At 49.8% G+C, this 26,216-nt stretch overlaps 1 protein-coding gene across 3 annotated transcripts in view; it reads left to right on the top strand.

Annotated features, from left to right (window-relative positions):
- ERN1 (endoplasmic reticulum to nucleus signaling 1) overlaps positions 1 to 25,608 on the top strand; it is a 72,629-nt gene extending 47,021 nt beyond the window's left edge. The window contains exons 7-22 of one of the 3 annotated variants that reach the window (XM_073235773.1): positions 968 to 1,069; positions 1,930 to 2,191; positions 3,404 to 3,482; positions 4,623 to 4,788; positions 8,079 to 8,197; positions 10,642 to 10,833; positions 12,190 to 12,448; positions 13,202 to 13,292; positions 13,586 to 13,775; positions 14,349 to 14,448; positions 14,730 to 14,929; positions 18,091 to 18,238; positions 19,274 to 19,401; positions 19,920 to 20,043; positions 20,447 to 20,514; positions 21,042 to 25,608. In XM_073235773.1, coding sequence (XP_073091874.1) covers positions 968 to 1,069; positions 1,930 to 2,191; positions 3,404 to 3,482; positions 4,623 to 4,788; positions 8,079 to 8,197; positions 10,642 to 10,833; positions 12,190 to 12,448; positions 13,202 to 13,292; positions 13,586 to 13,775; positions 14,349 to 14,448; positions 14,730 to 14,929; positions 18,091 to 18,238; positions 19,274 to 19,401; positions 19,920 to 20,043; positions 20,447 to 20,514; positions 21,042 to 21,257 — 2,444 coding nt within the window. In that variant the 3' untranslated portion in view covers positions 21,258 to 25,608. Of the gene's footprint in view, positions 1 to 938; positions 1,070 to 1,929; positions 2,192 to 3,403; positions 3,483 to 4,622; positions 4,789 to 8,078; positions 8,198 to 10,641; positions 10,834 to 12,189; positions 12,449 to 13,201; positions 13,293 to 13,585; positions 13,776 to 14,348; positions 14,449 to 14,729; positions 14,930 to 18,090; positions 18,239 to 19,273; positions 19,402 to 19,919; positions 20,044 to 20,446; positions 20,515 to 21,041 lie in introns of all 3 variants that reach the window. The other 2 variants (XM_073235774.1, XM_073235775.1) reach the window with 2 other exon arrangements.
- The last annotated feature ends 608 nt before the right edge of the window (positions 25,609 to 26,216 follow it).

The following is a 26,216-nucleotide window of genomic DNA, read 5'->3' as shown; positions in this document are numbered from 1 at the left end:
TTTTTTTGATACTTTGTCTATCTCTGGTCCTTTTAGTCCATACAGATATTATTCCTTTGAAAACTTTGTGGGCTTCCTGTGTGTCAAATTAAAGTCTGCTTCATAGATTAAATCATACCCACAATCTCTCTACTTTGTGTGGTGGGACAACTCTCCTAGAGTTCTCAGAGCCCGCTCACCTAGCAGAGGGTCTGTGAAGTACTACCCTAAGTCTTTCTGAGGTCTTGAAGGGTTTTACAGCCTCACCCTTGATATGATCTTGACCAAACCATTTTTTTACTGGGTGCACCCTGGACGTGATCTTTGTCCTAAAGCCATTTTTTACATTGAGAATCTTCTCCAGCTAGAGCATCAGTCCTGGACCCTCTCTATTTCCCCTATATTCAGATTAAAAATGGAATGGTTTCTTCATTAGCTTATCTGTCTTTATATCATACTCAGTTAACGAAACCATTTGGTACTTTCTGCATTCTGCCTGGAAATCTCCTTAGCCAGATCCAGCAAGTTCATTAAGTACTTTTTTTCTATTGTCCAAGTTACTGCAAGTAATAGTCCTACTAATTCTGTCACAACTATGTGACCTGGGTCCCCCCTTTCAGCTTCCAGTAGCGGTTTCCTTTTGCTCTTTCAGTCTCCATGTCAACCTATCAGCCTCTATCTGCCACTTGGTCCCAAAGTCTGTGCCACATGTTTGAGGCTTTTGTTAATGCACTTATGATTCTGTGTCATGGGCTCAACGGCACAGCAGGGGTGGCTTGTCCCTTCCACATGCTGTCCGTCAGCTGGCCTCATTCACGTGTCCGAGATTTCACCTTTCTTCCTGGTGGCCTCTCTCTTTCCACATGGGTGAGCTGGACCTTCCCAGCACACAGCTTAGGGGGATTTGTCTGCTGTGACTCAGATAAGGCCAGCACCTCAGTAGATGCTGGGTCCCCCAGGTAACAACAGGCTGGTGTGTGTTCTCCAGAGTACACCATCACCATGTACGACACCAAAACCCGCGAGCTCCGCTGGAACGCCACCTACTTCGACTACGCAGCCTCTCTGCCTGAGGATGACGTGGACTACAGTAAGTGTCTCTGCAAGGTTGGGTGGGTGCTTGTGGCCTACAAGGAAGATCGTTCCAGAAAGCTGGAATTTCCTTCAAGACACTCTTGGTCACCAGGTTCTGGACTCTCCATGGGCTTGTAGTAAATACTTCAGCAGTCAGTGATGAAGGCAGGGGCCTGGGGGAGAAGCGGGATGGGGAACCCCAGTAAAATGGTTGCAAGTTCAGCCTGAGAGGAGAGAGGACACTCTTTGTTGAGTCCCTCGGTGTCACAGAAGGAATTTACTCCAAGCCCGTGGGAAACAGAATTAAACAACAGCTTGTGACATAACCCACTCCCTAAAGGGGGCTCATCCCCTACTTATTTATTAGCAAACATTCCCGCAACTCAATTGAAAACTAAAAACCAATTTTGCCATCTTAGTGCTGGTATCTGAAAGTCAGACAGAAATCTCCTCTGTTCAGATGTGGGCAGTATCAGTGGTCTGCTTTGACTTCAAGCTTGATTGATAGGTCTGAAATAATTGCTATAAAATACCAGATTCGAGGCATCTGCATTGGCTCCTTTCTCCTCAGTACCTATAGCAAGAGTTCTTCTTACTCTCACTACCTGTCTGGAATGCCAAAGAATGTCACCAAGTTAAGTAATTGCCTTTGAAAGTGATCCTATCTTTATAAACCAGGCAGCTCTCAGTGGCTTGATACTGTAGAGCACACACAGGTTCATTGGAAAGCAGTGAAATTGTTTGGAGGAGGTCTGAGAATATTCTCTGGGAGTCTTGTTTCCTCTAGCTGAGTGACTGCAGCTTTCCTGGAGAATAGAGGATGTGGTTGCAACATGGGGTGAGACCCAGCATGCTGTGTTTATTTGATCTGTACAGAGATGTCCCACTTTGTGTCCAATGGCGATGGGCTGGTGGTGACCGTGGACAGTGAATCTGGCGACGTCCTATGGATCCAAAACTATGCTTCCCCTGTGGTGGCCTTTTATGTCTGGCAGCGGGAGGGTCTGAGGAAGGTGATGCACATCAACGTCGCTGTGGAGACCCTGCGCTATCTGACCTTCATGTCTGGGGAGGTGGGGCGCATCACCAAGTGGAAGTACCCATTCCCCAAGGAGACGGAGGCCAAGAGCAAGCTGACGTGAGTCGGGGAGCTCAGGGTGGAAGAGGGCAGCTGTGACCCAGCCTTCTGGTGCTGCTGCAGAAAGGCACACCGTGTGCTGGAGGCCCGCCTCTGGGCCCACGTCTCTGAGACCATGAGGAACATAGCGAGCCAAGAAGCCTCATAATAGGAGAACTGGGGGCTACTCCTGCTTTGAGAGTTCTTGAACATTAAACAAATTAAAAATGCGAGGATAGGAAAGAGACTCTCATATAGCTACAATAATTTGGGTGTATCTCAGATGGTGGAAAGATAAGAGAGAGATTTATTTTTTAACTTCCTGTATTTTCTAAATTTTTATTGCAAGTTATGTTTGTTTTAAAAATCAGGAAAACTTATGATGTGGGTGTCTAAGACTCAGCAGGCTTCTGTTCTGCATCCACCTGTAACTAGCCAGTAACAGCCTTGCTGAACCTGTCTCCCCCTTTACAGAGCTGTGGAAAAGGTCACATAATGATAATGTACGTGAAAGCGTTCTCTAATTGTGCCACAACTTTCAAACATGAAGTGTTAAGGGAGGTTTTGAGAGTTTAGTAGATGGCTAGCCCCAAACTGCCTGTTCATGGTAACCAGAAAGTCTGGAGGTGTAACCCTTGCATTTTTATGCTGACACCACGGACGAAGTCAAACACCCACGTGTTCCTTGATGCCCTGACAGGGACAGACCAGCCAGCTAGGGGGCCAGAAGTCTCAACCAGATTGGAGTCTTGGGTGCATCCCTTTGCTTTAAGCATCCAAATTAACAGCTGACTGTTCTCAGGGTTCCTGTAGAACCTCTAGATCCTTTAGAACCACAGACAGAATGCCAGCAGCTCGGGTGGCAGCGTGCTGCTCAGGGCCTTCATGGAGGCTTTGCAGTGGTGGCAAGCATCAGTGTCGCCCGGTGGGCAGGGCACGTGGTCCTTTCTGCAGGCCGCCCTGGTGCAGCCCTGCCATGTGCAGAGGAGGAAGCCAGGGCTGTGGTTAGGGGACTGGGAGGCAGTGAGGGGCCCCTGGGGCCTGCAGTCAGTCCTCCTGTCCCCAGGGCAGTGTACTTGCCCTCACACCCCCATTGATCCTAGTGATAGGGGGTTAATCTGGTTATTCCTGTGGGTGGTATTTAGGGCTATGAGACTTCTCTCCAAAATCTCTCTTTTTGTGAGATCCAGGAACTAAATGTCTATGGATTGCATGTATCTGTTTGTCTCGTAGGCCCACCCTGTATGTTGGGAAATACTCTACCAGCCTCTATGCCTCCCCTTCAATGGTACACGAGGGGGTCGCTGTTGTGGTAAGTCCGTTACAGGGGACTCACAGTTGCAGCCTCCTAACCTCTCCTGTTCCATTTTAGCAAAGTGTTCTGAATTATATATGAGCATCCTGTTGGTTAAGAATGAAAGACACAGATCTTAAATTCTCAAAATCAATTTCTACATATACCACATTTTACTTCATAAGGAAAGACACATGACACAAGCAGGTTCCTAAGCCTGGGAAGTCCTGGTTGTTCCCCTTTGCTATTGTGCTCGAGTCTGAACTGCCCTGGCTGGTGCCCACAGCCCTTCCCATCCAGCCCCATGGTGCCCTCCTGCCGCGTGCACTGCCGTGTCTCTGAGGAAGGGATGTACACTCCATCTTCTCCCTGATTTCCAAAAGTCCCCCGTTTGTCTTTCTTAACCTTTTGTCATGCTGCACCTCATAATTCAAATGCTCTCCCTTCCTTTTTCCCGCTCAAATCCTTTCTGTCCTCCCATGACCTGTCCAAGCCACCTCAGACCTCCCCCGCCTGCCTCAGGTGCTCCGAGTGTCTGACGCATCATGCTCCCCACGGGCTGCTGCTGTGGTCCTTCGCTTTAGGCGTCCAGGTTAGAGCAGCCAACTGTTTCTCAGGGCATCTGTACAACCTCTAGATCCTTAAGAATCACAGGACAGAATGGTGGTGGTTCTGGTGGCAGCTTGTTGTCAAAGCATGAACCGTTTGACTGGCGTCTTCTGTCTTCCCTGGAGTAGGTCGGCTGCTCCCCAGAGCAGGGCAGCACCTGCTTCCTGGCAGGTGCCTGAGCCAGCAGTGGGCTGTGGCTGAAACTTATTCTACTCTGGTCAGCTGCATCGATTATGGACTCCTTCGCTGACAGCTGCTTCTCACAGTAGCCTCTGGGAGTCTCACACAGGCCCTTCCCATTGCCTGGTTCCCAGGCATAAGAATTTAAAAAGATGTTCATGATAATGGTGTCAGCACAGCGTCATTGCATCCCAAGGGAGGAGCTTCTGCCCAGTCTTAGGGCCTTTGTGTCTCACTCTCACCATCCTGGACCAGCCTCACCCCAGAAATTGGGAGGTCCGGCCGTCCTTTTGGCACCAGGACAGTCCCAGGGAAGGTCTTCTGCCCACCTGCAGGGCTGCCGGAGCCTCACTGCGGTTGTCTCCACAGCCCCGAGGCAGCACACTTCCCTTGCTGGAGGGCCCCCAGACCGATGGTGTCACCATTGGGGACAAAGGAGAGTGTGTGATCACACCCAGCACAGACCTCAAGTTTGACACCAGGCTCAAAGGGAAGAACAAGCTCAACTACTTGAGGAACTACTGGCTCCTGATCGGTAAGATGTGGTTTCCCATCGCCTCTGTGACAGCGTGCTGCCTCCTGGTGGGCAAAGGCCCACCTTGCCAGTTACGGGCCTCAACTCTGCCTGGTGCTCAGCACACATCCAACTTGGTCTTTCAGACCTTGGAATATTATTACTCACAGGAAAATAAACGGTAGCTGTGTTACCGAGTCAGTGCCCAAAAGCTGTTTGGTTAATGTTCCAAAACTCAAGTACTGAATAATGTAAAGTGTGCAATTATCTGACACACTGAATGCCTGTAATGTGCCAGGAAAACATTTCCATATTTCTCACAACGACCCGGTGTGAGGTGATCACCCTTGTTATTTCCACACAGTTAAACTGAGGTGAGTTCTGTGGAAGAATCCCCTTGGAGTTGGTGGGGGGTGTTGGGTGGGGGGAGGGAGAGGAGAGTGTCAGAGATCCGGGAGGGGCTGAGGGTGGCCGGAGAGTTGGAGACGTCCTGGGTCAGGCAGTTTGTGGCAGAAGTCCCGGGTGTTGGGTGGGGGTGGGGGTGTCCTATTTCCTTCTCTCCCACTGTTGCTGTCATACCTGGTGGCCCTGGGGTTGAACTGGAACACTGTCAGCCACAGAGATAGGAGGCTGAGGTGTGACAAATGAATGCAGAGTCACGTGGGAGGAGCTGTGTCTCTGCCAAGTGCCCCAAGTAATTGGAGCAGAATGGAGTTTCCTTGAATCTGACTTCCCTTTTCTGTGTCTCTGCTCCCCACAGCCGCTACCCCCAGCCCCGGAGATAGTGAGACTGGGGTGCAGACCCAGGGCAGGGCGGGCAGGGGCCGAGGAGGTTTCGGCTCCCCATTCTCCCTCAGAGTAGCTGCTGACTGTGCCGGGCAGAGGAAGGGCAGGGCTGGGGGCCCCAGCAGGGCATGTGGAGGCAGTGGGATCCAGGGACGTGGGACTAGGTGTTGCCAAGAGGAAACTGTGAGTCCTGGAGCCCTGATCACTCCCTTTGTAGTCCCCAGGTCTTGTTCTTTGTTCATCCTGACTCCTGTTGACATTTTTCTTTTAGGTAGTATTTTTACCAAATGGCAAAAAAAAGAACAAAATTTTACCTTTTTTAAACAGAAGTAGTTTGGAAAGCATGCGTGAATCCACTCAAGGTGAGAAAAACCTGAGGAGCAGGCCATTAAAATGACAAGGCCACTTAGTTTTATGTACCAGTGAAAGAAAGCATAAACCACCAGTGTGGTTAAGAAGTGAAAAAAATTATTGGAAACTAAGGAAGTGTGTATGTAAAACTATTAAAAAAACATGGAGAAAAAATCTTCCTGGCTCAGTTACAAAATTATATTATTTTAAAATGGGAAGAATGTCCAAGAAAGAAAACCAGCAAAGTAAAACAAAGTAGTTAGGGAGGTATCCCCAGTTCTGAAGTCCCTTGTGAGGACCGCCACAGCTTGTTTTTAAATAAGGCAGTGGGACTACTTGACAGTCTTTGTGGAAATGGAACCATAGGTAAGATGTACCCTTTTATGTCCAGCTGTGTCCTTTGCTGTGGTTTTGTGGAAGACAATGTGAATGTGGGGATGTCCTTAATCCTGAAAATAAATGAGTCTGCTTAAGTGTGAGTGCTATGTTCTGTGGGTTTCTCCAGAGCAGTGGCCCTAAGCTGGGGTGCCCCTGGCTGCACATGGGAGCTTTGTGAAATAAGCGTGTGACCCCTGGAGATCCTGATCTGGTGGGTCTGGGGCAGGGCCTGTACTACTTGCTCTGGAGCCTGGACAAAATTGCTGATGACAAATAGATGAACCACCAACACCCAGGCACTGTTTGTACAGAAATGCTTCAGGGTCTCCTGATCACATTCATAGAACAGCTCATCCAGACTATGAGCATGATGGTACTAAAGGCCCAGCTATGGGAAGAAGCCTGTTCATAAGAGGGGGATCCGGGCCAGTTGCTTACAGGAGGAAGAGGGGATCCGGGCCAATCACTTCCATAGCCGTCTGTTGGTGGGAGCCCTACCAGAGAGCTGTGACTTGGAGCACTAAGTGGGCACCGGGGGTGGGGCAGGCGGGGTACTGTGCCACAAGGTGGCATGTGGGAGGGCCACCCTATTGTCTCAGAGCGAAGGCCTCTTTTGTCGGTGAGCCTCACAGATACCTAGAGATACATTCAGATCCCTGGGCACCTCCAGTAAATGTGATTCAGGGCTCGGGGGTCTGAAGCAGGCCGATACGTGAGGGAATCCTGCTCCACAGCAAATCATGTCTCAGAGTTCTTAGACAAAGGGAAACCAGTGACTCTTCAAGGCAAATGAGGTTTCCCTTAAAGGACAGTGTTATTCTGTAGATGGAGAACTGACCTAAAGATAGAGAATTAAAGAGGATTTTTCCAGATCAGGAAATGCACATAGCTTGGACTAGTTCTTGTTTGTTTCATCTTGGAAATACATAATCATAAAATCTTCAGGAGATTTGGGAGGACTGTGGAAAGAGCATGGGGTGAGACTGGGCTGGGGGGGTCTGGTCGCAGTGAGAACCAGAGGGAAAGCGTGTCTGGTGCTGAGAGCCAAGTGGGGGCCCAGGATGGGGGGTGCTGGCTCTTTCGGGTGACATGTGGAGTCAACTAATTTTAGAGACAGATTACCAAGCCATATCAAGTCCCAGTTCCTTACTTTATTCAGGTTTGTCTCTCTTACAGTAATTTACACACAATAGATGCTCAGTAAACGTGTAGTGAATCCTAGGTAGTCTGGAGATGCAGGTGTGGAAGACAGTGAGCGCTGAGGTGATGGTGGTCCTCTGTGCATGGAGCAGATAAGTCCTGTCACTCTCTTATGGATAATTCACCACTTCTAGCTCACCTGTAGATAATAAGAGTAGAACTCCACCTAGCAATTGAAACACCAAGATGGGAATTTGACACCCTTAGCAGGATGATGCTACAGGTAAGCACTGAAGGGAGAGCTCCTTGCACCTTCAATGAGGCTTCATGATGCTTCGGCAGCGTTATAGCCTAGATGAGGAGTTAGTTACCTGCACAATCAAAACGGATCCTGAACATCCTAATCCCTCTCATGACAAGCACACTTCTTTGCTCCTCATTTTGTGATTCAAAATACTGTATCACGTCACGAGTAATGAAATTTCCTTCTTGGTGAGATTTGTCTGATAACTGCCTCTCATTTTATCCCACATTACAAATTGAGCGTTTGCCTTGCGGGCCCCTCAATGCATAGTTAGCTGTTACCTAAATTTAGCATCTTGTGCTTCCAGCGCATGGGGAGCTGTGTTCATGGAAGGTTTTGTTTCCTCCCATAGGACACCATGAAACCCCACTGTCTGCATCTACCAAGATGCTGGAGAGGTTCCCCAACAATCTGCCCAAACATCGGGAAAATGTGATTCCTGCCGATTCAGAGAAGAAGAGCTTTGAGGAAGTGAGTGGGGAGGTGGATGGTTGGTTACCACTCTTCGATCAGCTTTGGGGGCTACAGTGTTTGCCGCGGCCTTCAGACCTGCACTGCATGTAGGAAGGAGGAGGAATTCACAGCAAACAACGATTAGTGATGGTGATGAGTGAGGGCTGGGGAAAGGCAGCAGGGAAATGGTGGGGCTTTGGCTGGGAGGAGAGGGTAGCAGGGGTGAAGGCCTGGAGGAGGGACTGACCCTGCATGTCTCGCTCAGGAGCTGAGGCAACAGGTGTGACCACCTCCAAGGATATCTATCAGTTAGGGAGCAGAGGGAAATGAGATCACCCGGCTACCAAGGAACTACGTTGCCAAGCTGTGAACACCCCTGGCGGAGGAGTGAAGAGTTGGTGCCGAGAGGGAGTGGAAGACCTGGAGCTCAGGAAGCCAGGAGGGCCTGTTGAAAGTGGCCTGCTTTGGCTGCCCAGTCTGGGGGGGGACTAGTTCGGCAGGGAGCCGGGGGGCCCATGGAATGGAGCGTCCAGCCGCAGGGAGGCCCACCCAGTGGTAGCTGCCCTCCTGCAGCCCTGGGGCAGTAGTGTGCTAGTCAGGGGCTCAGCTGGAGACAGGTGGCCCCCAGGTTAGGGGGACCTGAGGGGAGTTCAACAGAGGGACTGTTCACACAGATGGGAACAGTTCCAGGGGTTTGCTCAGCATACTTGGGCCTGAAGTGGCAGGAAGGGAGTTGGAAGGGTCCTGGATGAGGAGCCTAGAGCTTCAGCTGAGAAACTCAGCAGCCCCACAGAACCGGATCTCATTCTGCTCCCTCTGTCTCATCTGCTGGTGTCCCAGTCAGGAGCCAGCCGGCAGGGGAGACTAATGCCCTGCCCATATGGGGCAGCCTTCTGGGGCACAGAGCAGGTGGAGAAGGCTGGGAGTGGCTCTGCAGGAGGAGTACAGACATGGCCTGTGGGGTAGGGGTGGGGGTCTGAAGGCCATTGAGGCTTGGCAGCTCCTGCCACCCTGCCCTGGGGGGGCCCCTTCACTGACAAGGGGCCTGGCTTATGGTCAGGGTCAGAAGAAGATGAGAGTGGCTGATGTGGGGGCAACAGTCACGACAAACTCACTTTACAGATTTAGATTTTATCCAGAGAGAAGGGAAAGGGAAATCATATGGACATTTAAGATTCCAGATCAAAGTCTCCGAGTTGCTCATTATCTCTTGAGGTCAGAAAAATATATTCAATCCTAAGACAACATTCTTAGCTAGCATTGGTGCCCTAATATTTTGATTTTATTAGAGTCACTCATATTCATTATTGAACACTTAGAAAATAAACTGTAAATAAGAAAATAAGACAATACTCTTAATCTGTAACCAGAGATAGCCACAGTTGAGATTTTCATATCTAGTCATCCAATCTTGAAGACTTTTTTAAACTCATTAAAATGCTCCAAGGTCCATTTACATGATTATGAAGCTTTTTTAACAAACATACTTGAGCAAATACAGCCAAATGAGTGTTGTCCCTGGTCACATGCTCAGCAAACATTCCTCAGCTGCCTGCTTCACACAAGCCATGCTCCCCTCCAGCACACACACACCGTACACTGTGGGAGTGGGGACGGCTGGAGGGTGAGAGAAGGACATGGTGAGCAGAAGTGGGGGTGGAGAAGGTGTGAGCACATGGTGGGTGCCACCCCCTGCACTCACCCAGAAGGCTGTGTTCCTTTCACTGGGCAAACAATGATAGCACACCTGGACAATAACAGTGCACCTGGAATACGAGGTGTTTGAGAATGAATAAGTGCATTTTTTCTAGACTGTTCTTGAAGCCCTAAAGATACTGAGGTGCTTGGACAGAAGGACCACTTTTCTCTGATTTAATTCTGGGCTTCTAAACATAATTTTTCAAAGGGTTCTGATGCTTTTTCAAAACTCTGAAAAATAGCGGGACACTTGAATGATTTTGTGTTTGGAGTTGCACTGAACGTTTATAAGCAATGTAAGAACGCTGCTTTATTACTCTTTAGTCACGTGTGCTTATGTGTGGTTTTCCTTTTTAATGTTGAAACGATAATATCAAATTGACTACCACCCTTACCACCAGCCTTTGTACAGATGATTTCAGAGTTTTCTCATATATCAAATCTATCATCAAAGGAGGAAGTTAGGAAGTTTTTGCCTTCAATGAGGGTTTTTGAAAGAATATGGATCTGAAGGCACTTCCAAAACTACTATTCCTAAAACTGTTTTTGAGTAATGATAGCATAACTGCAGTCAATTTCCTCTCAAGGAAATTGGTTTGAAGAAGGCAGTGAATCTGGCTTTGTGATCTTTAGTGAGCTTAAAAAAAATCTAACACATTTCACAGTATTGTCATTCCAGGTAAATAGTCATTGCTTCTCTTGATTGGCTCATTTATATCTGACTAGAAATCTTGCAGTGATGTAGTCACTCTTTCCCAAATCAGGTTATCAACCTGGTTGACCAGAGTTCAGAAAACACGCCTACCACCATTTCTCAGGATGTGGAAGAGAAGTTCACTCACGCCCCTGCCAAGCCCGAGGCCCCCGTGGACACCGTGCTCAAAGACATAGCCACCATCATCCTGAGCACCTTCCTGCTCATCGGCTGGGTGGCCTTCATCATCACCTACCCCTTGGTAAAGCTCCATGCTTTCCCTCCACCTTCCTGAATGTTTCTGAATTTCTCTGCCTATCTCCCGATGTCAGTGAGCTCCAGACAGAAATGGCAAGCAAGCAGATTAACATTTCTTTTCACATTTAAGAGTCAGTATTTGCTTATCTTCAAAAACTTTGTAATTAAAGAGACACTAGCTTCTCAGGAAAGGATAATTTTGTACCAAACATCTGAGAGTTAACTGACTGTAAAGGCCAACTTTTAAATCTTACTTGCAGGTCGTTTTGAGTAGTTAACTGTATTTTCTTTTTTAAGAACAGGCATAATGGATGAAAATGCATTTAACTTTCCTGCCTTACAAGCTGCTTGTTAGAGAGAGCTAGGGTGAAGATGGCCACATGGTAATTCTTTTGATTATCTAGTTGGAAATAATTGAGCTTAAATTATATAGTTTAGTAGGCTGTGGCTCAGATAGAATATTCTAGAGGAATATTCCTTTATCCAGAGCATTGAAACGGTATTACCTGAGAGTACAAGTGCTTGGGAAGCTCATGTTCCCAGGAATGTTAAGGACAAACCCTTTGTGGCACTTTGCATTTGTCAAAATGGGTTCACATGCATTGTTTTGTTTTGTGTTTTTAACCTCACACAGTCCTCTGAGGTCATTATTAACTTATCCCCTACCCACAAATGAAGAGACTAGGCTTTGAGAAGTTAAGCAACTTTCCCAAGGTTACTCAACTAGTAGATGGCACTTCCAGGGTTTCAACTCAAGAGTAACAGCAAGAGCAAATGCAGAAACTCCCAGGGGGTCTCTGGCGGCACACTCGTCCTTTTAGTCACCTCCCCGCACGTGGGTATAATAACTGTAGGCTGTTGCTCCTTCAAATTATGGAGTAACCTTTTCAGAATAAGTGAAAGGAGTGTAGGGCTGTGGGGAAGGCAGTGTGATGAAAGGGGGGCACGGGACCTTGGCCAGGCTCCCCGTGTTTCAGTCCCACTCTGCCACATCTTGACTGTGTGTCTGTGGGCAGATGGCCGTGCAGTACTGAGCCCTGGCTGCCTCTCTGGATTGCTGACCACCTGGGCACTAGTCTGTCAAGTGACTCACCCTAATAGACAGCAAGCCCTGGTCTTCCCCGAACCCACCACACTCTTGGTCCCCTGGTAACATTCTTCCTGTTTGGTTTCACTCTTGCAACAAATCCAAGACTTTCATAAAAGTCCCAGAATTTTGGAATTGAATCCTCTCCATCTGGCTGCCTTCCCACTGGTCCTGTCCCACCCTGTGGGGTCACGCAGAGTGCACCTCCTTCCTCTGCCACAGGGAGCCTCTTCTTTCCCGCCTGCCATTCCCTGGATGTGTCTCTCTTCCCAGAGCATGCATCAGCTGCGGCACCAACAGTTCCAGAAGGAACTGGAGAAAACCCAGTGCCTGCAACATCAGCAGCTGCCCTTCCACCCGCCTGGAGACAGCGCTCAAGACACGGGGCTCCAGGACTCGTCTGGCCTGTACTCTGAGAGCTCAGGCGCCAGCAGCCCCAGCACATCCCCCAGGGCCTCCAACCACTCGCTCCACTCCAGCGGCTCCACCTCCAAGGCTGGCAGCAGCCCCTTCCTGGAGCAGGACGACGAGGGTAAAGCGAGATTTCCCTCCCATTTAACATCTCCTGCAAACTGTAAAGTACCATGTCCTTCCTGGGAGTCTCCATGGATCATGAAGTGCCATGTCCAAGGGGTCACTGTATTCTCACCTAAGTCCCTCTCATCCCAGGTGCTGGGCTTCTGCCCCAGCCTGTGGCCTCTCCCCATCAGAGGGCCTTCTCAGGGCCTCCCTGGCCTTCCCTCCATCTTGCTCCACAAGGGCTGTGAGTCGCTGACCAGAGAGAGGTGTGTGCTTGGCTGTGTGGCCTGGAGCATTTGCACAGCCAGCTAGTGGCCAAGTGTAAGAGTGCCGCTGTTGACCCGCCTGCTCTGGAGGTGGACTCAGGCCAGGGTCGGCGAGTCTGAGGGGGTTGATGCAAGCCAGCACAGGAGACCTCAGAGTCCTGAGCCTCGAGCTGCAGACTCTGCTGCTAGTCCATCTGTTTCACACACCCACCATCACCACCTGAATGTGTCAGGTGCAGGTGCACCAAGAATCCCTGTCCTCAGGAAAGTTGTATGTCATAAATTCTCACCATGTGTAAAGGCAGGAACACAGGGAAGGGCCAGGGGAGGCAGCGGCCTTGGGTGTGAATGGGGAATGGACCCAGCGGCTCTTGCTCTCAGGGCGGGGGTGGGCTGGGCTGGAGCCTCTGAGATCCCATCTCTTGACCTGAGATCAGAAAGCTGTAGCCATTCTGCCTCGAGGTGGTTTAGGTTATCTTCTTTTTCCTGTTTTGTCCCAGATGAGGAAATCAGCGTGGTGATGGTTGGAAAAATTTCATTCTGTCCGAAGGATGTCCTTGGCCATGGAGCTGAGGGCACAATTGTGTACCGGTGAGTGGATTGGAGAGCCCTGGGACCTCACCTCCTGTTTGAGTGCTTGTCAGCTTGCAGGTGGCAGGCCAGGCTCCAGGGGCACAGCAGGGTCATAGTGGTGACCAAGGCAGAAGAGTTCTGCCTCCAGGGAAAGGAGTGATGACCACAGGCTTCCTGGTGGTTGGTTGGGGCGCCCTGGGCTGTGAGACTGACGAGGTGACCATTGCGACAGAGAAGAGCATGATGGGTCTCCTCGCATTTCCGCAGCCTGACTTGCACCTCCAAATCCTGCCTCGATCTTTGTCTTGCAGGGGCATGTTTGACAACCGTGACGTGGCTGTCAAGAGGATCCTTCCCGAGTGTTTTAGCTTCGCAGACCGTGAGGTCCAGCTGCTTCGCGAATCAGACGAGCACCCCAACGTGATCCGCTACTTCTGCACGGAGAGGGACCGGCAGTTCCAGTACATCGCCATCGAGCTGTGCGCGGCCACCCTGCAGGAGGTGGGTGCCAGGTCAGCTTGGCCACAGCCTCCACAGCCTCCCTTCTCCCAGCAGCTGGGGTGTGGCTTTAGGGACTACTGACTCATTTTTCTTTTATTTCCTTTTATTAACTTTACTGAAGTTACAATGCAGTGTACCAATTTTAAGTGTACAGTTTTGATACTGTACATTTTGACAAGGGTACATATACCCATGTACCACAAACAATCAAAATGGAGAGCATTTTTATCACCCCAACTTCAGCCTACCTATGGCCGTCCTTGATTGTAGTCGGCATCTCTCTCTGCCTTCATAAACTATCAGTCAGCACTCTTGTTTAAGTCAGCCTTTGATTTTAGGAGAAAGTCTGCTGGAAAACGTGGATTCAGAATATGGTCAGTAAAGCTTCCCTTTTCATTCTTAAAATAGGATTTTTTAAATGAGCAAATGTTATGTAAAGCAAAGAGCTGCAGGCAGGAGTTTCTAAATAAAAGTGAATCACTTAAAAAAAAAAGAGAGAGAGAGAGAGAGAGTGCACTGAGGAGCCAAATCTGGAGGGCTGCGTGCCGTGACCGGCCATCGTGTCTCTTGCAGTACGTGGAGCAGAAGGATTTTGCCCACCTCGGCCTGGAGCCCATCACCTTACTGCAGCAGACCACCTCAGGCCTGGCCCACCTGCACTCCCTCAATATTGGTGAGAGCCTTCCCCTTGTCAGGCTGTGGTCCGGGTGGGGCGCTCGCTTGCTCAGGTGGACCTTGCCTCTCTTGAAGCTCTTCGCTGCATTGCTGGTGTGCAGGTGGGGCTTTAGATGGTCCTTTGACAAGTTGTATAAGAATTTGAGGAGGACTCTTACCCAGTTGCAAATCAGAACCTGTAGAGGTGGCAGCAGGTCTGAGGAGGGGGCACTCCCATTGCACAGGGAGGCCTGATGTTGCTCATGGTAAATACTGGACTAATCTGGAGTTTTGTGTTAGTTCATAGAGACCTGAAGCCCCACAACATTCTCCTCTCCATGCCCAATGCACACGGTAGGATCAAGGCCATGATCTCCGACTTTGGCCTCTGCAAGAAGCTGGCAGTGGGCAGGCACAGCTTCAGCCGCCGTTCAGGGGTGCCTGGCACAGAAGGCTGGATTGCTCCGGAAATGCTGAGCGAAGACTGCAAGGAGAACCCCGTGAGTAATGGGCTCAGCTCTGGGCAAACTGCAGACCCAGCCTCTTGTTTCTCCAGGAGTCAGAGGCTCCAAATCTGAGACTCAGGGGCTGGAGCATGTGTAGCTGGAGAATGATGTGTCTGTAACAGGTCTTATATGTGAGCAGCGTGCTGCTGGCGTTTTCCATATTGTCTCATGTTCAGAAGAATGAAAGGGACAAATGTGGGCAGTTGTCTGTTTTTTCTCTATTCTTCCAATCACTTCTTCCCCTATTTTGGGAAACTGGGAAATCAGGACTTGTATAAAATGAACAGACTTCCAGTTTTTATTCTTTGTTAAATTTATTTTTGTTTTCTCAACTTTTTATTCGGAGAATTTTCGGACATACAGAAAGTTGAAAAACTGTTTCAGTGCATACATCTCTACCTCCAACTAGATTGAACATTTGTTAACATTTTCCACTTTCTTTCTGTTTGCTGACATCCCCGCCCCTCACCCTTAAATACTTCAGCATGTGTCTCCCAAAAACGAATACATTCTACCTCCTAACACCATATCATTATCACACCTCAACAGTGAATACTGTTTCCATGATATCTAATATTCAGTCCCTGTTCAGACTCCCCCAATTGTTCCCTAGTGTCTCTTTATAGAGCTGACTTTGTAAAACAGGACCCAGTCCACTGCCTTGCATTGCATTTGATTATTTCTCTTTTAATCTACCACCGGCCTCCCAACCTTTTCATTCCTTGACAGTACAGGCACTTCTCTGCACAATGCCCCATTCGGGATTTGCTTGCTCATTTCCTTGTGAGGGTGTTCAAATCGCTTGTCTGTTCTTGTACTTCCTGTGATCTAAAAAGTAGGTCTAAACCCTAAACTGGAGTCAGGTGAGATGTTTTGGGCACGAACAGTCCCAGGACGCAGGATCAGGAGGCACAGAGGGCAGGCTGTACCATTATTATTGTGCCCCTGCCAGTGCTGCCCGCTTAGCTCACCTGGCTCAGGTGGTGACCACTTTTCACTCCACTGCAAAGGTACATTTTCCCCTTTGTTGTTGGTACTGTGTGGCTGGTACCTTGGCACGGTGTGAAGATGCTGTTTGCCAGCAGTCATTCACCCTCTGGCTCCACAGTCTTTGACTATCCTTGCCTAAGTCACTTAACTCTGGAAATTCTTCTATGCTTATTAGCTGACATTTTTCTATAAAGAGGGGCTTTATTTTTACCCCCTATTACTTTTTAAAAATCTCCATGGACTCACAGATTTTTTAAAGGGTTATACTCCACTGTTGTTCTTATTTTTTTCTTTCTTTAGTTCTTTATTTTTGGGGGGCCGTACTCCTTTTAATACACAGATTGTTCCAAGTTTGGCCAACAGGAGCCCGTCAAGCTGGCTTCTGCCTCCTTTTCTAAGAGCTCATGCATGTCTGAGCACCTTGTTTTCTAGCATAACAAGACGTCAGAGATGACTTCTCTCTTCCCGGATCCAGACCTAGATGAATCAGCCAGCCCCAAATAGATGAAAAATGATAGAGCCCTCTTACCCACTTCACTGGGTAACAGCCAGTCCGTTAATCAGAAAAGTCAGTTATGATAGAGAATTATAAGAAAATACATGTATACCTTAAACATTTTATTTTAACTTAAAGCAAGTTAGTGATTCTCTAAGTAACAGAAATCTTTGATGTAGGTTAAGGTTTCTTCTTCCAGTCTGGGTCCAACAGAATGGAGTTGTTCGTTTTCTCCCTAGCTAATGCCACTTCTGTGACTTCTAGATGGAGACTCAGACATTTCAAACACCTCCTAGGCAATTTGAGAGCAGAATCCCAGCTTTTAACTCATCATGTCCCTTATAGTTGGGTCTCTGCATCGAAGTCCACAGAAGTTTTTGCAGCCACTCCCTTTTATTGAGTCTTTTCAAAACCTCAGCTTATCACAGAGTTGGTGGCACATGTATTTTATATGCTTATGGAATATTTAAATCACAAGAACAAGTGGCAGTAATTTTGGGAAAGCACATAACTGAGCACGGAGATGGGTTGGTGGGAGCAGAGGGACCCGGGCATGCAGGTGAACATTTCAGTGGGGAGGATGCTGGGGATGTCAGGCAACATGGGCTTCAGAAAATGGGGACCAGAGAATGCTACAGGGGTCATGAGTCGCGGTCAGTAGGTGCTTCACTTGTTTGTCCCTTCCTGATTCTGCCACCCACCTCAGGAGGATTCTGATGAGGTAGAATAAAGGTAGTTAGCCTGCGTCTTACCCTAGTTTGTCACTATCCAGCAGTGACCCAGGCTTGTCACTGAACCCTTCTGTCCACGTCTTCATCTGGGGATGAAGATAAGCTCTGCTTGCTTCCCAGGGCGGTTGTGAGGGTGAACAGCGGCACAGCGTTAAAGGCGCATGTTCTCCACTGTGGAAGGCAAGGTCCCAGGTTTCTCTCACTAGATCCTCATGTCATCTCAGGGAGAATCTAAGAGTGGGGCCTCACAGTGGGGACCCAAGGCACACTCAGGGGTCCTCCCACTGTGACACCCCAGGTAGCACAAGCTGGAAGTCAGACATGCACATTTCCCCAAAGAGAAGCTCTCCTATAGACAGGGAATGGTTTCACAGGGTAAGTGAGAGGCATTGTCCGATAGCATCAAAAACGACCTTTCTGGAAACTTGTCAGATTCTTTCTAGGGCTGTCTATGAACCAAAAACCATTTTATTAATTTATTATTAGAGTTTTAAGACATTTGTATGCAGGCACCATTCTAGGCCCTAGGGTTACAAGAGGGAAGAAGCAAATGCACAGAAAGCCTGCCCACCGGGAGTTCTGTGCTGTTTGGGAAAAATGACTGACAGCTAGGAGAGCGCTTCCCATGGGCCAGGCACTAGTCACAGCCCATTTCCACATAATGCTCAGGATCTTCATGACAGCCCCTGCAGGGCGTACCACTGCTGCCTTGTTCCTGAGAGGAACATTTGAGCACACAGGCACAGAGCGGGCAAGGGGCTCCAGAGCCCACGTTCTCCACTGTGAACACCAGCCCCCACGCGGCACCCCTCAGAGCCGTTAGCCGACTGTCCCAGCGCCCTGTCACGGGGGCAGAAGTGGCAGTGCCACTTTCCCCTCAGCTGCTGAATGAGAACGAGACTTCTCCAGAAGGCCTCACACCCAGTGTTTCTCCCCAGACCTACACAGTGGACATCTTCTCGGCAGGCTGCGTCTTTTACTATGTGATTTCTGAGGGCAGCCACCCTTTTGGCAAGTCTCTGCAGCGGCAGGCAAACATCCTCCTGGGCGCCTACAGCCTCGGCTGCTTACACCCCGAGAAGCACGGTGAGTGGGCCCAGGGTGGGCGGGGTCAGGAGCGACTCCTCAGCTGCCCAGACAGCCTCACAGGCAGGGATGGTACCCGCTCTGTGCCCCAGAGGCCCTTCCTTCCAGCTGCTCACCCTGTGGGCCTCAGGGAACTGATGACCCCTTCAGAGCTGGTGGAGGCTGAGCAGGGTTATCCTTGGAGCAGCACCTTCTAACCCGAGCAGCTCCGAGGTTCCTTCAGGGCACCCAGTTATCTGTGTGACCTGGGCAAGGGCCCCTTTGGGGACCTGCTTTCCAGCTTGTGACTTGTGAGGGCTGCATAAGCTGAGGTCCCTCCTGCACCAGCGTTCAGGAAGACAGTCTGTGCTCTGTGAACGGAACTTCCCGTGTGGGCCTGTGGTCAGCAGGTGCTGTCTGGGCTGGGGACAGACAGGCTGGGGACCCGCTTCCCAGGCAGAATGGGGGTGGGGGCAACAGCCTTTCTTCTTGACTTCAGGGTTTCCTGTGTTGTAATTGGCCCATGGCACCCCAGTACTTAACCGCCTTTTTAAAAAATTTAACTTACTATTTTGCTACGGATTAATTTTCCTTATTCCCTATAGAAAAAAATAGATTGGCATAAAGACCATAATTCCATGTATACAGCAATGAAGACTGCTCTATACACCTTGGTATATATTATCCTGATCACCTAGCTAGACATGTATGCATATTTTTATGAAAAATGAGGTTAAGTACTACATACTGCTTTGCAACATGCTTGTTTTTTAACTTTGACTTGAATATCTGTCCACATCAACCCATATTCAGCCAGGGCATCATTTTAATAGCTCCCAGTCGAGCAAGTGGAGGCACACAGCATGTCACTCAAGCCTCTGATACTGGGTGTTTCTCCCAACACTCCTTTTCACAAACCGTATGGTGAGGGCTGTCTGAATTAGCTAGCATCTTGTGTGCAAGTTCTTCATTACATTATTGGAGCGCGCGCACACCATCCTGGGTGTCCCGCTGGGGCTGGAGGTCCTGAGTCGCTTGTTGATTCTCCTCCTGTAGAGGACGTCATCGCCCGGGAGTTAATAGAGAAGATGATTGCGAAGGACCCGCAGAAGCGCCCCTCGGCGAAGCACGTGCTAAAGCACCCCTTCTTCTGGAGCCTAGAGAAGCAGCTCCAGTTCTTTCAGGTAGAGGTGCTTGTGTTCTTTCAGAACCTCTTGTTACCAGGTTCCTTCCTCTGAAAGAAGGCTTGGCTCCATCTGTCTTTTCTAAAATTGTTGGATGAGGAGTGACGACTTCCCACCTTTGATCATGCCCTGTTTCACTGGTAGGCAAAAAGCACAGGATGCAAATCAAAATTGAGCTTTTTGGGGGATTCACTGATGAATATAGATTGCACACATGGCTCTGTGTGGAATGTAGTATGTGTGCATGTGTAAACACAGGTAAGATGTTCAGGGTCTGTGGACAGGTGTGCATCTGTGGCACCCCTCTGCTGTGGAGACAGTCTTTGTGGGCCTCTCTCAAGTGAGGAACAGGCATGGCTGCCCTGAGGGGGAGAGTTAATGGGTTGGGGGAGGCAGAAGGCCTGCTACCCATCTCTGAGGCTTCAGAGGATATAGCAATGACTTCTGTGACATAGCGTATCGACCCTCTGGCTTCTCGATACACTGACCATCGTCTTCTGCCCTTGTGACCCTCTTAGGATGTGAGTGACCGAATAGAAAAGGAGTGCCTGGACGGCCCAATAGTGAAGCAGCTGGAGAGAGGCGGGAGAGCTGTGGTGAAGATGGACTGGAGGGAGAACATCACTGTCCCCCTGCAGACAGGTGACCGGCGGGAGCCCAGAGGGGAAGTGCAGGCAGAGGCATTTCACGAGCAGCAGCATGTCTATGAGCAGACGTGGAGATGCAACTCCAGGCCGTTTGGGCTCCAGAGACCGCTTATGGGGCTAACGCTGTGGTTTGCAAACAGTTCAGACAGTGAACTGAAGTGTGTTCTTGACTTTTGTCGCTTAGAGTGACAGGTGAGTGACAGGTGTCAGGCTCTTAGTGGTTTTCCTGATATGGGTGCAGTCAGGAGGTAGAATTCAGACTCAGTCTGGGGAACGTGCTCCTGTCAGCCAAGTGTGGAGTCATATTGTGTCAGTCTGATCACTGAGTCCCTAGGAGCCCCCAGAGTTGTTTCCTTTTGAAATGGGTTTGTTACATCTCATTCCTTGTTTTTTTCCAGATCTGCGTAAATTCAGAACCTACAAAGGCGGCTCGGTCAGAGACCTCCTCCGGGCCATGAGAAACAAGGTGGGGGGTGTGAGCACTGAGCAGGGCGGGCGGTCCCACAGAGCCTTCCTCTGGGTCCTGCACCCACACTGGCATCTGACCTAGTAGGGGCTGGGGGGCCTTAGCTGGACTGGACAGATCGGGCTGTTTCTTCCCCTGCCTGGGTTGTCTTTAGGGAAGTAGAGATGAGGCACCCTGCTCTGGGAAGCGGGCTCTGATGCCAGCATCCTCTCTGGTCTCTGCCGACTTGTGTGGTGCCTTCTGCCTGCCTGATACAGACTCCCTCTCACAGGGACCTGCCCACACGAGGCCTGGCCACAGCCGCTCTGGTGGGGAGGCCCCTCCCTGCTCTCCTTATGCTGGGCCTTGCCCGGCCTCCAAGGCTTCCTCCTGGGTGAGGGGAGCAGGAGGGAATGCTGGGTGCACAGACCCTTCTTCCTTCACAGAGCCAGCTCACATTGTCCTGCTTGAGTAAGAGGCTCTGTCCCCAGCGTTTCAGGGCTTTCTAACTGCTGGCCTCCCTGTCTGTGTGTCTGCCCTGTTCGCAGAAGCACCACTACCGGGAGCTCCCCGCGGAGGTGCGGGAGACCCTGGGCTCCCTGCCCGACGACTTCGTGTGCTACTTCACGTCGCGTTTCCCCCATCTCCTCTCGCACACCTACCACGCCATGGAGCTGTGCAGCCACGAGAGGCTCTTCCAGCCCTACTACTACTGCCACGAGTCCCCAGAGCCCCAGCCCCCGGTGACTCCAGATGCCCTCTGAGGCAGGGTGGCCCTCCGTTCTGGAGGCCTCGGCTGTGACTGAGGGCCTGGTCTCTGCAAGCCAGAGCCTGATGCCTCCTGGCCTAGCAGGGAGACCAGGCTCCCAAACCAAGTGCCTTGAGCTGCCCACTCTGCAGTCAGCGGAAGATGATGCTGACCCCCGGAGGTGGGAGATGCAACCCCTCCTGACCGGAAGGGAGCTGGGAAGGTGTTGGCCATGAAAGCTTTATAATCAGGGGACCTCTGCAAAGCCTGTCCCAGAGGCAGTGGAAGGAGCTCCCTCTGCCCTCTGGATAAACTTGCTTCTGACTTAGGTTTCAGCTCCGTGTTCGAAGTCAGCCTACAGGCCTGTAAGGAAGGGAGTGGAGGGAATCAGGTTTAGCCTACGTGCCGGGACCAGGAGCATCTCTTCAACCAGCTAGACTGAGATGCATAAGCACAGCCTCTGCTAGAAGCGGGGCTTGAGAGGGGAGGGTGCTGAGGCGAGGAAGATGTCAGAGGGTGTCTTCCCTGGAATCTGGGCTGCCCCAGGTCACCGTAACCAGTATCCTCAGGGCAGCAGGAGTGCAGTGTTGGGGCAGGTCAGCACTGCACACTGGAAAGTGAGGCCATGTCTGCAGGTCTCTTGGAAACAAAGAGGACGGGCGCTCCATTGAGAGGCACCTGTGGCCTGGTGCACTCATGGCCCAAATGGTGGCCTTCAGTAGATTTGTGCCCTGGGCCACTTGGGGATGTTTAGGAGCATTTGGGGACAGGAAGTGATAAGTCTGTTGGCCATCAAGAGGAGCAGCTAAGACCCAGGCAGGGATGGGCCTCTGGGACTGGAAGAGAGCAGGCTGAATGGGACACTCACAGCCGCCCCATGAGAGCCTCGGGTCACCAGTGATGAGGCTCCTGTCCCTGGGGCCAGCTGTACTGGCAGTGGGGCCAGGAACTGAGGCCAGGGTCACCATGTACTTCATGGGTGGGCTCTCATGATTTTCTTGGTAGACTGTAATAACTTTATGTTTTGATCATGCTGTAGAATGCTATGTTAGCATAAGTAAGGTAAACTTAAAGCTTACTCATGAAGAAGAAGTACAAGATCTGGAATACATCTTCTATTTTGTGAGGTACCAAAAGTTCCTATCCCCTCCAGAAAGAATGTTCATATCTAGGTCATTCTCTATTGCTGGAGGAAAACATGATAGCACTATTTGCATGTGTTAAACAACTTCAAAGTAATGTTCTCTGAATTGTGTCAATTCCATGGCTTTGTCCCCTAGAATTGGTGTAATTTTCAACTTAGTTTCAGTCAAAAAATCGTGTCTTTTCTCTACCGAGAGCCTTAACAGTTAAACGTGGTCTGGGTGCCATATAGGAAGCGTTTCCCTGTACTTCCTCCAGCGGGTGAGGGGATCACTGCAGTTCACTCCTGGGGGCCTCAGAGACTCCGCTCAGGAGACACATGGCACTGCCTGACAGAGAAACCACTGCTCCTTTTTCTTGAGAGGCTTTTTTGTATGAGGGCCGCTCACTGGAAGCATTCATGCTGTCCTTGCAAAGTTGTTTCCTTCCTTGCACAGTCAGTCACTTTCTTCCTTAAACTGATGTTCTCCACACCTTTAGACCTCATCAGTCACCTCATTTAGACCTCGGATCCTTGGCGCCCGTGGTTGGCTCTGTGGTGTCTTCCACCATGCCCACCATCTGTTTTCCAGACTCTTCCTCCCCTGCTCCCGTCACTGGGGCCAGTGCCCTTCTCCAGACGGCTCTGCGGGTCCCTTTGCCTGAGGTGGAGACCGTCAGGCGGGGAAGACACCAGGAGGTGCTCAGCAGGACCGTCGGCTCCCTATGCTGCTGCCCTGTGCGCAGCTGCTGCTGCATGTCCCCCAGAGCAGCCCCATCTTTGTCTGCAGCCTGGGTTTGTGTCCTGCCCTGCTTTGGTGCAGCTCACCTCTGTGACAGCTTTTTAAAGAATGCCTTTTCTGCTTATCATGTTAGTTTCTGACCACCCAACTTTCTCAAACCCACGTATCAGTGCATTTTATTTGAGCACCTACTGTATGACCTGGACAGGATTCTGGGCAGTGGGGATGCAGAGTGAGCCAGATAGGCAAACCTCAGCATGCCTGTCATGGGAAAGGCAGCCAGAAATAAATCTCAGGGCTCTGCAGAAAACCGAAGTGGTGGTCAAGGGTGTGCATACGGGGTTTGCACCTCCTCTGTCTTAAACCTGCCCATATCCCACAACATCTGGACCTGGTCAGGTCGCCTTCTGTTCATCTCTGTCCATCATCTTTAGGGACCCAGGCACTTGTGAGTCCTTCAGGCGGTTGGAAGAGGTCTCATGTGGGAACGTGCCATGAAAACACCTGGGGCATCAGCTGATGTATCCTGTCCTGGTTTCCTGTTATGCTCACTGCAGTGGGAAGGTGTCTTTCTTTTGTGAGAATAGGGTTCTGCAGCCTTGTGCACCCTGTTTGTCTTTAGTACAGTTCCTGGAAGGCTGCTCAACTTTTTGTAAGTTTGCTGACCTCACTTTTAAGATGGAATTTAGTCACATCTATTAGGAATCCCAAGGACACTATAATTTATTTTACTCTTGTGTTGAACTTTGTATTGAATCTGTCTTTGGCACACTTGCAGGAATTTCTCTTGCTTCTTTGAGTCTTTCTAATTTCAGTTTATAAAGAGCTCCAGTGGTATTAGGCATCAGAGCATGCACACTTTTGGGGATCACTGCTGTTACTTGGTAAGTCTCTAAACGATCTCTTGGCTAACATAAAATCCTGGGCTGCCAAGGTGCCCTATCCCCTTCCCCCCCTCAGTGCAATAGTTGCCATAAGTTCTTCCCAGGGAGACATCACTCTGACCTGTTACATGTGTTTATGTTGAGAGATCCACAGGTTAGTGAGTCCAGCAAAGTGTCTTCTTCCACCAATTCTAGAAGAAAGGTTCTTATCAGAGTTAAGCCTCATCTTCTTGGTAAGGTTTTGTATGAACGGACTCATTCATCATTGCAGATCTTTCTCACTGCAGTAAAAGAGATGAATTGGTCCTTGATCTGAGCTCTCTCTGGGGCCTTTGGGTGGAGGGGCCTTTGGGTGGTAGGGCTTTCTCCTCTAGGCCACTTCTTTACACAAGTTGGACTCTGGCCAGATTTGGATTTGCCGAGACCGCCCCTGTTCTGCACCTCTGTTCGTTGGCCTTGCGGGAGGTGGGCTGGGTGCACTCTTGCGGCCTCCTGTGCCGGAAGAGCTGGACAAAGAAAGTACAGCACACCTTAAGGAGCCCCTTAAATTCGCTTTAACTTTCTGCCCATTTAGTTTTTGAAATCCCTTTTCTTTGTCACCAGCATTTCTTGTCCTTGCCATCCCCTCACCTCCCTAGAGCAGTCATTTTAGCTAAGTGTGGCCTGGCATTGGCTTTCCTGGGAGAAAGTCTTCAGGTGACCCATACAGACGAGCCAAAATGCCGCCTTTCAGGATTGGACCACTCTCTTTTAAACCAAAGTGTTCACTCCTCCTTAGGAAACAGTGATTTCCCGTGAGTAATTCTGGTTCAGATATTTTTATCAGCCCTTAAATGCTTTCTGTGTTTATTGGAAAACCAACAAAGAATAATGCATCTGCAATGAGTCTCCTACTGGAGCAGCCTTAACAGCACTTCAGCCAAAGTCCCACCCCACTCGCCTTGCCCGGCGCTCTGTTTGGTGGGTATAGTGTTCCTGTTCAGTATCCCAAAAGCTGTGACGGGGGTGTCCCCACTTACCTAGAAAGCATTACCAGTCAACCATGTGGCATTCTCAGATGCAAACTTATGTAGTGTTCTTTTTGCAATGACCTATTTATTTAATCTATTTATATTTATTTAATTTTTACTCTGAAGTGTATCCACTTACAATGGCACTTGCTCAAAGCACATCAGATTTGTTGTGGATAACGCCTCTGACCATTTTAAAACTGGAAAAGGTGAAGTTATGCTGTTTCCTTCCATGCAATGGATGCCTTACAGTAGTTTTATCATTTAAGGGTGAATAATTTGGTCAGGGTAAATATGTTGATTTTTACGTGATTTTTTTTTTAACTTCTGTTCCATTATGTCTTCTCTGTGGATGGTTAGTTGTTTAATGTGTATGTGTTAATTGTGTGATACAGTCCTCTCTGTGGAACCTAAAATCCTTTTTTTAGCTTTATATTTTATAAATTGCCAGATTGTACAATTTTTATGTGTATTTTTAAGCTTGATGTGAGAGTAATTAAGTTAAATGGCCTATTTTTGTACCTCCTGTACAGTTTTGTAATTCTGCTGATTGATAATGGCACCCTACGTTGAGCCAACTACGAATAAAAGTAGTTTTAGGTTTGGAAGCCAACTTTGCCTTCTTAAAGACTTGGCCGCCGCTCTCAGACAGAGGGGGTCTGGGCCGTCCTCATGGGTGGGTGTCTGGATGGTGGGGAGAGCAGCAGGCTCAGCGGGTGGGCGGGCAGGGGTGAGGGTGCGGTTACCTGCCAGTATCCGCATCAGGGCCCAGAAGGCTACGGCAGCCTCCTCAGAGGCGGTGGGAAGAAGGTCTTTGGAACACTGCAGGAAGTCCCCAAAGGTACTGATTTGGGCTGAATTCCAGGCCTAGTTGTGAAAAATAAGCTCCAGCAGAGTGTGGGGCAGGTGTGCAGAGAATAGGATACTGAGTCAAGAAATACGAGGGGATAAAACCCACTGAGGGAACTCAGCCCGCCCGGGCTTGGGGAGCCACAACTTGAGCCCATCAGGAGCACGTGATACGTCAGCCTGTGACCCAGCAAGTGCTGCTGCTTGGGGCTTAGGGTCCTACCACTGAGCTTTCTCCTTCCCTGCCCCATCCCCTCTGTGGAACTGGAGGAACTCTGCACACCAGGAAGGGGCCGCTCACAGGACCACCGCAAGGGCCCTTCAGCCCCCGTGACAGCGTAGGTGGGCTGGTTCCTTCTCCACCCAC

Source organism: Manis javanica, chromosome 4, assembly GCF_040802235.1.
Source record: "Manis javanica isolate MJ-LG chromosome 4, MJ_LKY, whole genome shotgun sequence".
In the NCBI taxonomy this organism is placed as follows: domain Eukaryota; kingdom Metazoa; phylum Chordata; class Mammalia; order Pholidota; family Manidae; genus Manis; species Manis javanica.
The sequence above is the reverse complement of the archived record's forward strand: the minus strand, read 5'-3'. Positions and strand labels throughout refer to the sequence as shown.